This window comes from Vespula pensylvanica, chromosome 2 (assembly GCF_014466175.1).
Source record: "Vespula pensylvanica isolate Volc-1 chromosome 2, ASM1446617v1, whole genome shotgun sequence".
NCBI classification, from domain to species: Eukaryota; Metazoa; Arthropoda; class Insecta; order Hymenoptera; family Vespidae; genus Vespula; species Vespula pensylvanica.
Window position 1 is genome coordinate 18,214,257 of NC_057686.1, and position 16,101 is coordinate 18,230,357.

General features: G+C 28.0%; 4 protein-coding genes and 1 long non-coding RNA gene across 7 annotated transcripts; 3 read left to right on the plus strand and 2 right to left on the minus strand.

The window, feature by feature from the left end:
* Positions 1–1,843, plus strand: LOC122627066 (ubiquinol-cytochrome-c reductase complex assembly factor 1). The gene is made up of 6 exons (XM_043807838.1): positions 1–142; positions 351–566; positions 750–822; positions 930–1,096; positions 1,307–1,501; positions 1,709–1,843. The coding sequence occupies exons 1-6, from the start codon at positions 110–112 to the stop codon at positions 1,805–1,807; spliced, it is 783 nt and encodes a 260-aa protein (XP_043663773.1). The 5' UTR covers positions 1–109; the 3' UTR covers positions 1,808–1,843.
* An 85-nt stretch (positions 1,844–1,928) lies between these two features.
* LOC122627070 (sphingomyelin phosphodiesterase 1-like) lies at positions 1,929–4,790 on the minus strand. The gene is made up of 8 exons (XM_043807842.1): positions 4,653–4,790; positions 4,084–4,394; positions 3,605–3,988; positions 3,346–3,518; positions 3,058–3,258; positions 2,621–2,972; positions 2,349–2,539; positions 1,929–2,252 (listed from the first exon to the last, which is right to left on the minus strand). Exons 1-8 carry the CDS (start codon positions 4,723–4,725, stop codon positions 2,153–2,155), a joined length of 1,785 nt encoding a protein of 594 aa, XP_043663777.1. The 5' UTR covers positions 4,726–4,790; the 3' UTR covers positions 1,929–2,152.
* A 273-nt stretch (positions 4,791–5,063) lies between these two features.
* On the minus strand, positions 5,064–7,764 carry LOC122627071 (60S ribosomal export protein NMD3). Its single transcript, XM_043807843.1, has 11 exons — positions 7,503–7,764; positions 7,304–7,438; positions 7,076–7,226; positions 6,828–6,962; positions 6,599–6,707; positions 6,283–6,433; positions 6,066–6,208; positions 5,823–5,974; positions 5,636–5,751; positions 5,383–5,565; positions 5,064–5,289 (listed from the first exon to the last, which is right to left on the minus strand). Exons 1-11 carry the CDS (start codon positions 7,550–7,552, stop codon positions 5,091–5,093), a joined length of 1,524 nt encoding a protein of 507 aa, XP_043663778.1. The 5' UTR covers positions 7,553–7,764; the 3' UTR covers positions 5,064–5,090.
* A 204-nt stretch (positions 7,765–7,968) lies between these two features.
* On the plus strand, positions 7,969–12,973 carry LOC122627068 (cyclin-dependent kinase 11B). Of its 3 annotated transcripts, XR_006326780.1 has the most exons (10): positions 7,969–8,141; positions 9,314–9,688; positions 9,777–10,271; positions 10,368–10,559; positions 10,631–10,959; positions 11,045–11,371; positions 11,522–11,786; positions 11,888–12,118; positions 12,205–12,629; positions 12,718–12,973. XR_006326780.1 is itself a non-coding variant. In XM_043807840.1 (9 exons), the coding sequence occupies exons 1-9, from the start codon at positions 8,050–8,052 to the stop codon at positions 12,497–12,499; spliced, it is 2,601 nt and encodes an 866-aa protein (XP_043663775.1). In that variant the 5' UTR covers positions 7,969–8,049; the 3' UTR covers positions 12,500–12,973. The 3 variants fall into 3 exon arrangements, 2 of the variants coding, with proteins under 2 accessions (XP_043663775.1, XP_043663776.1); XM_043807840.1 differs by having other exon boundaries at positions 12,205–12,973; XM_043807841.1 differs by lacking the exon at positions 7,969–8,141 and adding an exon at positions 8,781–9,048 and having other exon boundaries at positions 12,205–12,973.
* Positions 12,974–13,197: 224 nt separating this feature from the next.
* LOC122627072 lies at positions 13,198–14,687 on the plus strand. Its single transcript, XR_006326782.1, has 2 exons — positions 13,198–14,373; positions 14,481–14,687. It is a non-coding gene; the product is annotated as an uncharacterized LOC122627072 (long non-coding RNA).
* Positions 14,688–16,101: the final 1,414 nt, after the last annotated feature.

The following is a 16,101-nucleotide window of genomic DNA, read 5'->3' on the forward strand; positions in this document are numbered from 1 at the left end:
GGCAGCACTTTAGTTATACGTATGTGCAAATTCTACGAGTTTGATTACTTTTCAATGAGAAGACAAGTAAATCATTTTAAAGTTTTTTCATTGGAATAAATAAAATAAAATGCAATATAATAGAACGCTTTCGTCTATAAAGGTGAGTTATTATTTATTATTAATAGGTTTCAGTCTAACCTTAGTAGAATTTACAATTTTTATTTATGGAATTTATAGTAAGTACATTATATGAGTATTTTAAATTACATCATGCCAGATATATGTATATATATATGTGTGTGTATGTATATGTATTTATACGTAAATATGTATAAATATATAATTATATTAAAAAAACAAATGATTAGTGCATAGTACCTCTACTGACAAACAGAAAGTGTATACAATGTGGTAATGTTAAACTTTGGTATCATGGATCATTTGCACGGACATTGCAATGGCCCGCAGTTAGAATTATTCATACAACGACTACTACTGAAACTTCTGCCATTGAAAAAGTGAAATCAACTAGTACATTAAAATGGATAATACAAAAATTAAAATTCATTGATTTTGAAGGAGCTGTAAGTAACAACTCATTAATAACATTAATATATTTAAATTCTAATATCTTATATCAAGATTTATAACATTTATGAATTAATAAACATTTATAAAATTGTAGTATATTAAAATTATGATTATTACAGAAAGATTATTTACTGTTAAATGATATTTATGTGAATTGTAAATTTTACTATTCCTAGAAAATAAAGACATATGCCTATTCAGAGTATGAATACATTGTAGATAAAATTGATTATTCTACATTTTACAAAGGTATGTTTATTATCAACATATATGTATATGTGTGTCCTGTATGTACGTATATAAACTTTGAAATCTTCTAACAATGATATATGACAAATCTGTTATTTGTTAAACAGACTTTAACATGGCTGACACATTTTTTTCATGGTTCTTAATAACGGAATTACATGTATGGATGTTGATGGTACGTTTTATGGCAGAAGGGAAAAATGGTAAAATAGCTAGAAATGCCTTAGTAGAAGCATTGTGGGATGATGTAGAAATGAGATCAAAAAAGTTGGGAGTAAGTGTATACGCATATGTTCCTTTAATCATTTATATATTTCAAAACAATAAATTCCTTCTGTAAAGATTTAATCTATCATTTTTTACGTGAAAAATATTTGAATTATATAATATCAATATTTTTGCTCAATTATTATTTGCTTTACTTGTAAAATATGAGTCACAATATCTATCTTAAATTGAATATTCAAATAAATTCAATTTTTAGAAAATAAATCCAAGTATTAGAAGAAAACAAAAATTGGAATTATCATACCAATTCAATGCAGCTATACTTTCTTATGACGAAGGTATAATGTCTGATGACAAAGTACTAGCACGTGCATTATGGGAAACATTTTTTAATTTAGAATGCAATAATCCAGAGCTTATAGAAAAACTATTGATTTATGTTAGAAAACAGGTAAATTTTCTATTTAAAATATATTATTTATTTCTCTCCTTCTACTTATATCAATTAACTATCAAATAACTTTTTATTTAATGTAGTGAAGAAGTTCAATTTATTTAAAAATTCTTAAATAATATTTAAGAATGAAGATTTTCTATCATTTTATAATGATATCTTAATTATATAAATTAAATGATACTATCAAATTTTGTTTTACAGATTAATCTCTTAGATAAAATATCATCACAGGAAATATTACGACATCCACAGATAAAATGGTTAGAACTAAAAAATATAAATATAGATAATAGTTTGTAAATAAAAAAATATGCAATAAAAAAAAATTCATAGAGACTGTACTGTATGTAATTTTGTAATTATGTAATTTTGTTTATAGTATTATATAATATTTTTGAAATTAAATGATTATAAATTTATGATGTAGTAGGAATAATTTTTATTTTTATTTTAATCAATTAAGGATAACGAATAATATATAATAAAATTCTTCTTAATTATGACAAAGTAAATGGCAGACAATCTATATCATGGATTATAATTAAGATATGTCATTAATCTTCTTTGCAAAGTACTCTTCACTTTTTTATGCAAAAATAAGTAAGCATTAGCAATAAAATATTTATAATACTTAAATTATCATAATTAGTGTGGTACAGTAACAATAATACTATTTATGTATTTTTCCTTGCACTTTAAATCACAGTTTTTTTGCAAAGCTGCATCAGCATGTTTGAAAAAGTTTCTGAAAAAAAAAAACAATACATTGAATATTAAAGATATTAGAAAAAGAAGAATCATTAAATATTAATCATTGTGTCATACTATTTCATAGTCTTACTTATAATATCGATTTAAGGTATCCTTATTATTTCTCATATCTAAAAACCAATTATTTAAAGAGTCTAGTGACAAATCTGTAAGATTATATTCATTCTTAAACGAATATGATTTGTACCATTGAGGCTGCTGAGTTGGATTTTCATTTGCTACTGTTATATTATAGATCCAATTTTCAAAATCTTTAACAGTCTGTAAACATGAAATAATTTACAAATATTATTGTGAATTATATCCTATAATTATTTTATTTTTTTAAATAGGTAAACTTACGAGCGTATTATTATCAATGGTATACAGCTTATAATTTGGATTCAAATTTACATAAGTTGTAATGCTACCTCCATTCCATGCTATATGACTAACATTTTTTGCATTTTTATCTTTGTAAACAATCCGTAATTCGTCATTATGTGTATGACCATTGAATTGAGCAGCAATAATGTGAGAAAATTTGTTAATAATTTTGAGATATTCCCTTTTCCATATATATTGACAATCGTGATCACCAGGTGGAATATGACTTAAAATATGTACAAGTTCTTTATTTTTTTGAGCTTGTGTAAGTGTTTCCACTAACCACTGTAATTGTCCATCAGGGTCTTGGTGTTGATATAATAACCACCTAAAAAAATAATTTCCTGTGTTAACAATGATATTAACAAAAGAAAGAACTTTGTTCTTTTCTTTTTTTTTCCCCCATTACATACCAGTTATAACAGTAACAAATATTGCTGTTCAGAGCTATGATTCTAAATCCTTTTCTAGGTGATAATGTATAAAATCCTCCTTGTAAAATAGTAGCACGAGTAGATTCTGGTAACCATCCAAAACTAATCCATAAATCTGCTACCAAGCTATATAGCCAATCTGTACTTAAATTATCATCTGTAATATTTCGAGGTGCAAATCTGGACAAATAAATGTTTTTTGTTTACATTTTTCTTTGATGATTTGATATTAAATTTAAAATAATATCAATCCTACAAATAACTCACTGATTCATAGGATGTGATTCATGATTACCAAGTATAGGATAAACTGGTATATCTTTAAAATGTTTATAAATCTCACTGTAGGTTTTATGAAGAATTTCTATATTTCCTTTCATTGAAGTTTCCCAAACACCATGATCTATTACATCTCCAGTAAAGTAAATATAATCAATGTTCTGAAAATAAGAATTTTTTCAGCAGAGATTTATTGTATATAAGTATTAAATTGTTTTCACCAGGATATACTTTTATCTAATCATACCTGATGTGTTACTTTGATATGAGATAATGCATTTGTTACTGAATGCCATGGAGTATCACACTTATTATAATCTGCCCAATAACCAGCTGTTTTGTTACTCGAGTTTGTAATATTCTGTCCTTTGCGACAACAGGTAGGTTCATTACAGAATGAGTTACCATATGGCTCATATTTAGGATCATAATGAATATCAGTTATTTGTATAATTTGTATTGTATCATTACTTTCTTTCATTGAAATTTTTTCAGTAGATATGTGATCGATGGGAACTGTCCATTCATATTTTTTAACATTGAAAGGACAAGATTTAGATTCCAAAACAATTCCACAAATATCAGATGCATGTATATTTGATTTTGAATCTATTATATGAAGAATTATTGGCTATAAACAAATAGATGACTTAATATATTATAAATGTAAATATAATTACAAGTATTGGTATTTATCTTATAAAATATAAAAAAGCGCATACATACCAAATTCAATTTGACAATACCAGTACAAACTCTTTCAGTTTGAAAATTCAATAATACGCATAATTTAATTACGTTCTTTGCAATATCATTTTCAGACATGCCTTGTTGTCGAAATTTGATAAAAGTTTGAAGAATTGATTTACATATAGTACAAATACCCATACTATTTAAGGCAGTAAAAGTTCTCCAATTAACAAGTTGTAATTCATTTGGCAAAGTCAAAACTTGAATTGATTCTTTAAACATTTCTGTTTCTTCTCCTGAGTTTACCCATTTAGTAATTTCATCCATCACTGATGTAACATTGATATCTGTCATTTTTAGTAAGATATTTAAAAGATGATACATTTTTTTTTTATAACATTTTTGCTTTTTTCTAATTTTTTATTTTTAATGTTATTTATTAATATTTTACTTATAATTTTTTTAATTTTATGTATGTATATAAATACAATTTCAATTAATGTTATATCAAAGAATTTTAAATAGAAAATATTAAATATTACATTGGAAGAATAAAACATTCATTAAAATGCACGAAAAAATATATTAATTCGAATTTATATTACCTTGTATATCATTATTAAATCCATTTACAAGTGAGAATATAGAAAAAATAAGTAATATGATGTTAAATCGCATATTGATCTACTTTAAACAGTTTAATTTAAGAGTAGTACAGTTATTCATATACTGATAAAAATAATTCGTTGTATTCAGCTAATTCTGCATTAACTTATCATCCCTACTTTTTAGTAACATGATCTTATACGTGGCATACTTCGATATGTGATAAAAGTTGTTTTTCTAAATATAAATATAAGGAGTACTTGACAAGTTTAATCTTCCCACTTATATCAAGATCGACTCTATTTGGAATTAAATCAACATGACGAAATAATTCGATACAATTATACGATTTTACAACTACAAATTTTTTACAAAGTTTTAGATTAACATTTTGTTATAAATAAAAAAAATAAACAAAACAATACATCTTTATTATTTTATTCTAAAACCTGACATATTTTGTTATCATCATCAATCACAAGATCATCAAGCATTTCCTCAAGTGTAATTTGTGGAATACTCGGATCGATCTCATTAGTATCGACAGGTATATGTTTTTTAGAATCTCTAAAGATGTTAATATTTTGTCGCATTTCTGGATCTTCCTCTAATTCATCCAGGAAATCGTTATACGCACTGAAACATCAAAAATGAGACTTAAATATAAAACAAAATTATGTCCTTATAAAAATATACTTATGTTTTATATTTATAATAAAAATTACATACTTATTCTCTGTACTCATGCTAACAATGTCATCAGCAATGTGTTTCAATTTCCATATTCTGGCTCTACGACGTGCAGCTTTATCAACTCCATAAAATTTCTTTACTAAGATGACATCAGGCACTGTATCTCCATCTAATTTATCAAAATTATCATCATTAATGTTGCTATTACCAAGGGCATATCTGAAATAAGAATACAGATTGATATTTTTGCAATATAACAAATTATCTGTAATTGTGAAAAAGAATTTACCCGAGTGCTGAATCTCCTGGCTTAAGCACATGACCTAAATGCGTACGAGTATGAATTGGACTATCAACTATTCCTAGTTCTGCAGCTTTTACCAACCAGACATCGGATATAACATGCTAATACAAAAAATATATAAATAGATAAAGAAATTGATCTATTATGTAAAAGTGAAATGAATTTTATATACCTTGGTTGAAATACTTCCTTGACCTGGAAAAACTTTCTTATGTTTATCTTTCACAGGTTCTATATCCATTACTATATACTCAATCAACTGCTTTGGATTGCAAATACTGTTAAAAGGATACCTCCAAAATACAGTAGCACTTACTTCTGCAACTGAATTAAAATATTTATATCGTTATATTACTTATATTAGAGTTATATTACAAATATATATAGTGACAAAAAATACTTTTCGATCACATACTTTGCCCAGATGATACATCTATAAGATGTACAGAATTTGTAATTCTATGAACAAGACAAACAGAACTCAATCCTCCTAGTTGATGCGTTAACTTTTTTGGTAAGCATACTACGCTATCTTTGGAAACTGGAACAATTTCCACACTGAAAAATTGTTATTAATAATAAATATATAAACTCATATAATAAATATATAAACGATAATAATATAGATATACCTGTATGTAAATTTATAATTATAAATATTGCTATGTATATCATGTGAAATTAATTTTTTGGAATGTTGATAACGGCAAGGTATAACTGTTACCAAAAAATCAACCATTTTCCTAGCTGCTGCTTCGTTAGCATAAAAAAAATCTAATCCATCTGAAATTATTATATGAGTTTATATTAATAATTAACCTGAAAATTAAATAATATATCTTGTTTTGTTATATCATTGGCAAAATATTTTTATTATTAGTTATAATCTATAATCTATGAAATAATTAGTTTTTATCTATTAATTAGAGAAGGTGATTTTTCAATTACCATGAATAGGTTTTATACCCAAAGTTTGCTCATGAGCTCTATGTTTTAAAATAAGCTGCTCTAAATAAAAAAATGTCTTCTTATTTATACCCTTCTGCCTAATTTGTACCTAAATAAAGCATTTTTTCTTTATTAATTTATAAATAACAGTAATGCAAAACTATTTATTTTATTATATAATCATTATATAATAGTTAATTTTTGAAAAAAAATATCTCATAATACTTACAGATGCACGCCAATAATCTTTTGCTTCAGTACGATGACAATCATCACACATTTGATGATTTACAATGTATTCAACAACAAATATTTGTTGTAAAACAGTTCCTCCTATTACTTCTGCATGTACTGTTAATTTAACCTAAAAAAATTTTATATATGAAAAAATTTTATATATAAAAAAACAAAATTTTGTATATAAAGTTTTAACAAAAAAATTTTTTAATTATATTAAAATATTGATAAAGAAATTACCTTTAATCTTTTTGAATGAGGTTCCGTCCAAACAAAGCCAGCGTCAATCAATTTTACACGATTTAATCCTTTTAATTTTTTTAAACATAATGCTAATAATTCTCTAGATTCTAAAGCTGCATGTATCCATTCCATAGGTGGCTGTAAATATCTATGCCAAAATATATACATAAGTTTACATATGCCAGGTATATTTACAAAATATGGAATTCAAAATTGAATATGTACCTTTCACATCCTTTGCAAAATTGAAGAGTTACCTGTTTAGGTATACCTTCTGTAATATCAACTTTTGTACGCAGACATGCTACACACATGTTAGCAGGGTTTGGTTCAATTTGAACACCACATTCGCAACACAAACTATAAAATTAATGTATTGTTAAATTATTTTTTTATTTTAAAGTAGAAAATTAGATATACTCACATCATTGCTTTACTTTGTGTTTTTGTATCGAAGTTCTCAACATATTCCATTTTGTAATTTTTTTTTTCTATTTATAATATATGAATTTCTTGAGTATAAAAATAGGTTGGAAAATTTAGATAATTTTGATTAACCTCACTACACCACGTGTCGAACAAGTTGTAAATCCGATTCGTAAAATTTCAATGTCTCAGTTTCAAGAAAAACTCATCGGCTCTCCGGTAGAGGGCTATAGTATCGCTACTATCAAAAAAGGATATACATATGAGAAACTGAAAAGTGTATGTTTACAATACTAACCTACTTACTCACACACAAAACCAATTGTTATGTTGCGGAGAAAGGAACAAACAAGCTTATATGCCGATATGATTGGCTCATAGTGGGGAGGAGTTCCCCGTCTGTATATGTAGTTCATATTTTGTCCATACTCGTCGCTGAAGTCACACATGCTTCGAGCGGAAGACTAGTTTTAACCGCTTTTATACCGTGAAGTGGCGTCGGTAGTTCCAGTGGGTTACGAGATCGAAGATTTTAGTTTAAAAATATGTCAGAAGACGGAGCGGATATGGATATTGATAATCAAAGCGAAGACGGAGAAATCAAGAAAAGTCCATCAAAAGATATGGATGACTTCAGGTATTGTAAACAAAATAATAAAGTAAGGTTATGTCGCTTGCCCGATAGACTTGCATATTTAAATATATCACATGTTTATTACGTTTTATTTACGATTTCCTTTTTAGTCATGCTTTTAGAAATTTGTATACATATATATATATATATTTACACGTACCTTGATTTTATAGTTGTTATACATACGCACACGTGCTCGTGTTAAAATGAATAGTATTCATTTCTATTAATTCCCAATTATTTATTACTTTAGAACAGAAATGCATAATGATCGCGATTCTGTGAACAATTTACACTTCATTATTTTAGAAAATTATATATTTTATATTTGTGCAACAAAATAATAATTTCAACTTAACCTATTTCCTATCTATCTTATTTCAAATTTTATTATCTATATAAGAAAATATGATCGTGCCATATTAGGATATTTGATGAATGTTTATGTAAATATGTTGAATGTTAAATGAAATCATATATTTCGTTCATTTAACTAAAAATAAATAAAACAGTAATATAATAAAATGAAAGAAATAACTACAAAATATAGCTAACTTTTTCGTATAATTTATATCACGTTAAAAGTTTTTATTGATACTTTTTAGTTCAAAGTTTTCCCGATAGGGTCGCTGTAGTCTAGTTTGAGTAATCAATCGGTAAAGACGCGCGTAATATATGCGATTGATACAAGTGCATTAAATTTCCGTGAAAACGAGGGATATTATTATGTTTAATTACTAATTATAGGATTCATGCGAACTTTTTAATATTTCTGGAATGTTAAGCTTTTTGATAACTTACGTATATTCCTTGATAAAAGGGTTCGAATAGTGTGTTAAGTGATAACGTATTGCGTTACGTATGTACATACATAATGCCGAGGAATGCTCATGTTACCAAGATTCTATAGGTACTACATTTCGAGATATCAAACATACATAAAATGAAATTAGTATGGCGTTAATTGCTAATTGAAATATTCAGTCGATTGTTTTTTTTCCATATTTTAAACCATACATATAGATTATTTATAATATTTCTATATCAGTGTTCATAAAATATTCGTTTATTTTTATAGTTTATTAATGTTAATTATAGTAACCAATAAAATAAAGCTTCTAAGAGTAAGGCATATATAGTTAATATGCATTTATATATTAAAATATATGTTTTAGTTTTTCGGAAGAAGATGGCGGAGATACAGCTGATTCCTTAGATATAAAACCACCACAGGCTGTAATTCGACATAGAAAATCAGGATCTTCTCATAGAAGAGAGAAACACAATGAAAGAAGAGATCGTCGTGAAGAAAAAGAACGTAAGTCACGTCATCATGATCGTGGAGAAGATAGACATAGAGACAAACATAGACATCGTAGACATGGTATGGATCCATTGGATAGATCAGAAAGATCAGAAGGTTCTAAAAGAGAAAGAGAAAGAATGGAACGATTAGAGAGAATGGAAAGCCATTCTAGAGATAGAGAATCAAGGCATGAGCGAAAGGAACGTTCAACGGGTGATAGAGTATTGGAAGATTTAAGGGAAAGGTATTTTTTTTTTTTTTTTTTTTTCTTTATGTATTGTATTCCATTATTCATATATAATAGATATTAATTCTTCTTATCTTTTTTTAAGATTGTTGGATAAGAGAAGAGAAAGAAGAGAGGATCCTCGAGAATTACGTGAATATAAAGTTGAATCCCGACGAGAAATACGTTTAGAGGATCCCCGTGAAATTCGTGATTCGCGAGATCGCAGAGAAGTACGGATAGAAGACATACGTGAACGTCGTGAAATGCGAACTATCGATGATGGCAGTAGTCGTCGTGATATTCGAATGGAAGAACGCAGGCAAATTCGAGTTTTAGAAGAGCAATATTCTGAAGCAGATTTGATGGAAAGAACAGAGAGAAGTGAGAAGCGACACAAGAGATCTCATAAACATGATAGATTCCGTGACAGAGAAAGAGAAAAAGTTGAACGAGAAAAAGAACATAGAGAGAAACAATTACGAGAAGCAATGGAAATTGTAAGTACAGAGATGGAAGTCGATGAAATGGAAGTCAATGAAATTCAAATACATCCAAAAGAACCAAAAGAAATGACGGAGCAAGAACTTAGAAAAGAAAGGTGATAAGAGCAAATTATAAATTTCGTTCGTTTTTTTTTTTTTTTTGTTTCATCTTTTTTTCTTAAAGTATTAATAATTTACTTTCGAAATTATAGATTATTGGAAGCGGATAGAGAAATGGCTAGAAGAAAAGAAGTTTCGCGTTTAGAACTAGAAGCTAGACGATTGAAACGAGGTGAAAAGCGACCACTGAGTCCTGAAACTAATCAAGACCCATCTATTGTTGAGTTATCGGATGAAAGTCCTAGTCCAGTACAATCCGATGAAGGACGTTCGAAATCGGTCGAGTAAGTTCATGTAAATTATACATCGTGTCATGTCACAAATAATTTGACATTTAACTAAATTTTTTTTGTAGATCCAGACATTCCTCGGACGGACAAAGAAGTATACATCAGAGATCATCAGACAAATATTCTTCCGATTCTTCGGATTCTAGTAGCGATGAGGACGACGAATCAAACGAGTCAAACAAGGGTTCTAACGGTGATTCTAACGATGGATCTGATTATAACAATCCGAGTCCATTATCCGTAGAGCGGTTAGCAAAGTCTGATCATTCGGATGGAGATTCACCTGGTCATGTGGATCCAAATGGTACTGTCAAGAATGCAGAGGAAGAAGAAGAAGAAGAGGAAAAGAAAAATGAGGAGCCTGAATTACCTCCATATTTACCAGCCATTCAAGGTTTCTTTTACATTACTTATTTTTAAAAACAAAACAATAATTTAATGTTACATGCTACAAAAAAAAAAATGAAAATTATTTTTAGGTTGCAGAAGCGTTGAGGAATTTCAGTGCTTAAATCGTATTGAAGAAGGTACATATGGTGTTGTATACAGAGCACGCGATAAACGAACGGATGAAATCGTTGCATTAAAAAGATTAAAAATGGAGAAAGAAAAAGAAGGATTTCCTATTACCAGTTTAAGAGAAATTAATACTCTATTGAAGGCACAGCATCCTAATATCGTAACTGTTCGAGAAATAGTTGTTGGTAGTAACATGGACAAGATATTTATAGTTATGGATTATGTAGAACACGATTTGAAGTCATTGATAGAAACGATAAAACAGAAGAAGCAAGTTTTTATACCTGGTAAGATTTTATTATCTTTATGTAAGAACTTCATATATTTTTTTATATATTTTTATACATGTTTAACTTTATATTTTATATATTATATATTTTTAATTTTATATGTTTTTTATTACTAGATACTGATAAAAAAAATTTTTATTATTTCAGGTGAAGTAAAGTGTCTTATGCAACAATTATTACGTGCGGTAGCTCACTTACACGATAATTGGATTCTTCATCGCGACTTAAAAACATCAAATTTATTATTAAGTCATCGAGGTATTCTAAAAGTAGGTGATTTCGGTTTAGCTCGTGAATATGGTTCTCCACTGCGACAATACACGCCAGTTGTAGTTACACTTTGGTACAGAGCACCAGAATTATTGTTAGGTGGCAACGAATATAGCACACCCATTGATATGTGGTCCGTAGGGTATGTAGCATATTAATATTCATGATATTAATTATAATAGATATATAAATGTTATCTAAAAAAAGGCATGCAATGTTAATTATATTAAAATATTCTTTCAGATGTATTTTTGCGGAATTACTTAGGATGGAAGCTCTCTTTCCAGGAAAATCAGAGATTGATCAATTGAACAGGATATTTAAGGAATTGGGTACACCAAGTGATCGTATTTGGCCAGGATATAGTAAATTACCAATGGTTCAAAAAATTCCATTTGCTCACTATCCTGTAAATAATTTAAGACAGAGATTTAGTTTATCACTCTCGGATTTAGGCATTGAATTATTGAACAAGTAATTAAAACATTAAATATATTTTTTCTGAATAAATAATCATACAATGAAATAATTAATCTTAACTATTTTAATATATTTTTCAGATTTTTAACGTACGATCCACAACAACGTATAACAGCCGATGATGCATTGAAACACTCCTATTTCACGGAAGCACCCTTACCAATTGCGCCAGAAATGTTTCCCACCTGGCCTGCCAAATCAGAATTAGGGCAAAGAACAGCAAATGCATCACCTAAACCACCTAGTGGTGGAAAAGAATACAAACAGTTGGGAGATGGTGACGATGCTGATCTAAGTAATTCAGGCTTTCACATGGGATTGATGGATGGTGGTAGACAACCACCTGTTGGAGGTGGTTTTCATTTAAAGTTCTAACAATTGTAACAAATTTTTTGTTGGTACAAAAGTAAATATAATTTTTGGGTATATATATGTACATATATATACAAATAAATTCGTCAAGACATCAGAGGGTAATTTATAAAAAAGAAGGCACTGCATTTTTGTGAGTTTTTCAAACATTTAATTAACATAATGAAATAATCGATAAAGTTATTTAAATTGATTTATAGCGTTAACTATTTACTGTGCAGAGTTTTTTACATAATGGCGCAATAGACAATGCTGTGTCTATCTATGATCGACGATTCAAAATGATTATTTTTATATAATTGTTTTATACAACACAGCCGTTTATACGCATTTAAGACTTCTGTTTATTGCAAGGTAACTTTTATTTGTAATATATAATTATGTGAAAAACATTATACTGTATATAGTTTTTAATGAATTCTTTATTCTATATAGTCTTAGGAGATATAAGTAAAATATATAAATTTTACACGCGAAGTTTTTCATATTTTTACTAGATTAGAAACTAATATGGACTTGTCTATGACAACACAAAATCAATCATGCAATATTTATGATAAATTATCTGCTCATACAATTTTGTTTTTATTATTCTCATCCTATTTAAGAAGATATCCCTTAGAAATATATGTGTAAGTATAAAATAAAATTAAATTAATAGGTATATAATGGAAAAATATAAAATCAAATATCTTTTTGCATTCTTTTATTTATATTTTTTAAATTTATATGCGTATAATTTAATTACATGATGGAAATAAAATAACAAGAATTTTATGCTGTTACATCTTTGATTTTCATCATGTTATTCGAGAAAAAAGCAGTCTTTACAATTGCAAATTAAAACTTATTAATAGCAGATGCACATTTTTATAAATAATTATCCGTATCAATTCTATCATAAATATTTCATTTTCCAGCATTGTTCATATTTTTTGGAAGACCCAATAAAGTGTTAATAATCTCGGAATTACGTTTTGGATAGCAAAGCCGTGGCGATGCCATTAGCAGTCTAGCAAGTTGCAATTCGTTGTCCTGGAAAAAAAGTCGATTTTAAGTATTATTTTTTGTTAAGACATACAATTTTATAATTCATTACTATTCATAAATCATGTTTATGTATTGTTCCTTAATATCAGTAATTTAAATTCATTCCATAGAACTGATACTCCGACGTAATTTGTTAATTAATTAAGTATATAATCGAAGAGAAAAAAATTTTACCAATCCTCTTCCATAAGGAACGTTCATCGAGAAGACGTTCCTATCTGTATCATCCATGCTGGCAAATATCTGATAGATAGTTCCAACCATAAGAATGAGAATGTATAAGAACTTCATTTTGATGTTGATTTCGATCTTTCTACTGCAAAAAAACAAGAAGAATTTGTATACGTACATTTATAGGATAAACGAAAATTTTCGCAAAATTTTTATTTCTTTTTTAACGCTATAATGCGGAAGACGGAAAATCCCGTTTTACTTCATCCATATTTCTGGAAGTTAAGACAATTTTAGACTCATAAAACTTCCTGAATTAAATGCGACTTCAAATATTATGTAATTTTTATTGGTGTCAAGTGCACTGTAGGAAATCACCAAAAATAGCCCATGCCACGTAAATTAATGTGTGAAAAATTATACCGCATATAAGGTGTTAATTAGTTAAAAAAAAAAAAAGATAAAAATAATAATCTTTTAAATAATATCAATTAAATCAAGTGATTTTAATAATTTAAAGATTTTTCGGAATAACATTTTAGAAGCTTCATATAAAATATTAAAACTGATCCTTACCTTTTTATATTCTTAGAAACTTAGAATTTTCTACTGCAAATCTAGAACTGCCGCAAGTACATTGCCCAAGGAATAAGAAGGTAATGTTATCGGTTATCGGGAAACGCGCTTCTTTTATACTAAACTGATTTGTTCAAGCTCCATTGGATTTTCTCTGTTTGTGACAGCTGACTGTTCTCTGTTACAGACAAGTCTCCTGTTTCTGAACAACGAAGACGTCTTTTTACGTGAATGCGCGAATGCGTTAAAGCGCCTTTAATTTCTTTCTTTCGTATGCAGAAGATAAATATGACAGATTATAGAAATAGATTTATTATTTCGATGAGGTAACTAAATTAACTTACTCATTGATGTAAACATTTTGTATAATACATATATAATTGCAGTTTTTTAATTATCATATGCAGATTTATCCTTGTTAGTTTTCAATACATAGAAAAATCAGATATAAAAATAAAAAGTGAAAAAAAATAATGAAAATCTATTAACTTTTGGATTTTTTCCAAAATTTAAAACTATTTCGTTAAAAGTATTTAGTTAACATAGATAACGTTATATGTATATTAGTAGGATAAATGATAAATTAACAAAGACCATTGACGACCTAATTTTATATTTTTACGAGCGTAGAAATATTTGTTTTGAGATCGTTAACTTTTCGATTATCTATTGGATTCATTAGTACATATGTTATTCATAATGAAGAAATATAGGAAGAAGATCGATGATTGATCAGTAAGCAGAGATAGAGACACTTCGTCTCATGAGGATGCTCCTCTTTTCTAAGGACCATAATATATATTCTGAAATGTATGAAAAGAACAAATAATAAAGAAAGAATGAGAAATAAAAAAATAAATAAAATGAAAAACCATCTTAGAAAGGGCGAGGACAGAAAAAATAGAGAAATAGAAAGAAGAGAATCCATACGCCACGAGAGTCCATGTGCGAGATAGAAATCCTGAAACGTGGGTTGGGGACCTGGGTCACTAACCCACGAACCAGAAAAGTTGCTTAGCTCGACATCCTGTCCTTGAACCGTTCTTAAAACCCTCCAAAGTGGAAGTGGAAGAAACGATCGGATCATAGCGAGGATTAGATCTTTGCCACGTCGAAGTGTGGCAAATGTATCTCATCAACAGTCTTTTGTTCAATTTCATTGAACTCTGGGAATATTTCTTGGAAGAATGAGAAATGGAAAATATTTCTTTAAAAATACAAGTTATTAATTATAGCTTTCTAATGGGTCGATTTTTCAAACGTTCTGAAACATCGATTTAATCTTCTAACTCATTTTTCCTTTTTTATATCTTTTCATCTGCATATCATTAGTAGGTGAAGATACAGCTTTTAAAGGAGCGAAGTGCTTAATTTACAACAGAATAGAAAAATAGAAAGATTTTTTACATGTCAAATGTATTGCCGAAATCTTAAAGCGATTATACAATACAATCATTTAAATTACGTATTAGCATTCCTATTCGTCCTTGGATTAATAGCATTCTCTTGTCCGTCTTAAAAAAATCGAAAGATAATCTCTGGACACACAGTATCTTATAATAGTTAATGGACCGCATTACTAATGCTTTATAATAAGATGCGACACGTCGAAACGCAAAGTGGATTTCAGTAACGGAGGTCACTGATCTCGATGCATATTAATTCGTTATCGACATATTAAGTATAGTTTTGTAACTCCCTACACGAATCAAATGGACTCATCAACTATATACAAAAGTTATTCCAAAGCTTTTTTAAAATATTGATTACGTTTTTTCTTATTGCAAGTATGTACACTTCTTAATATT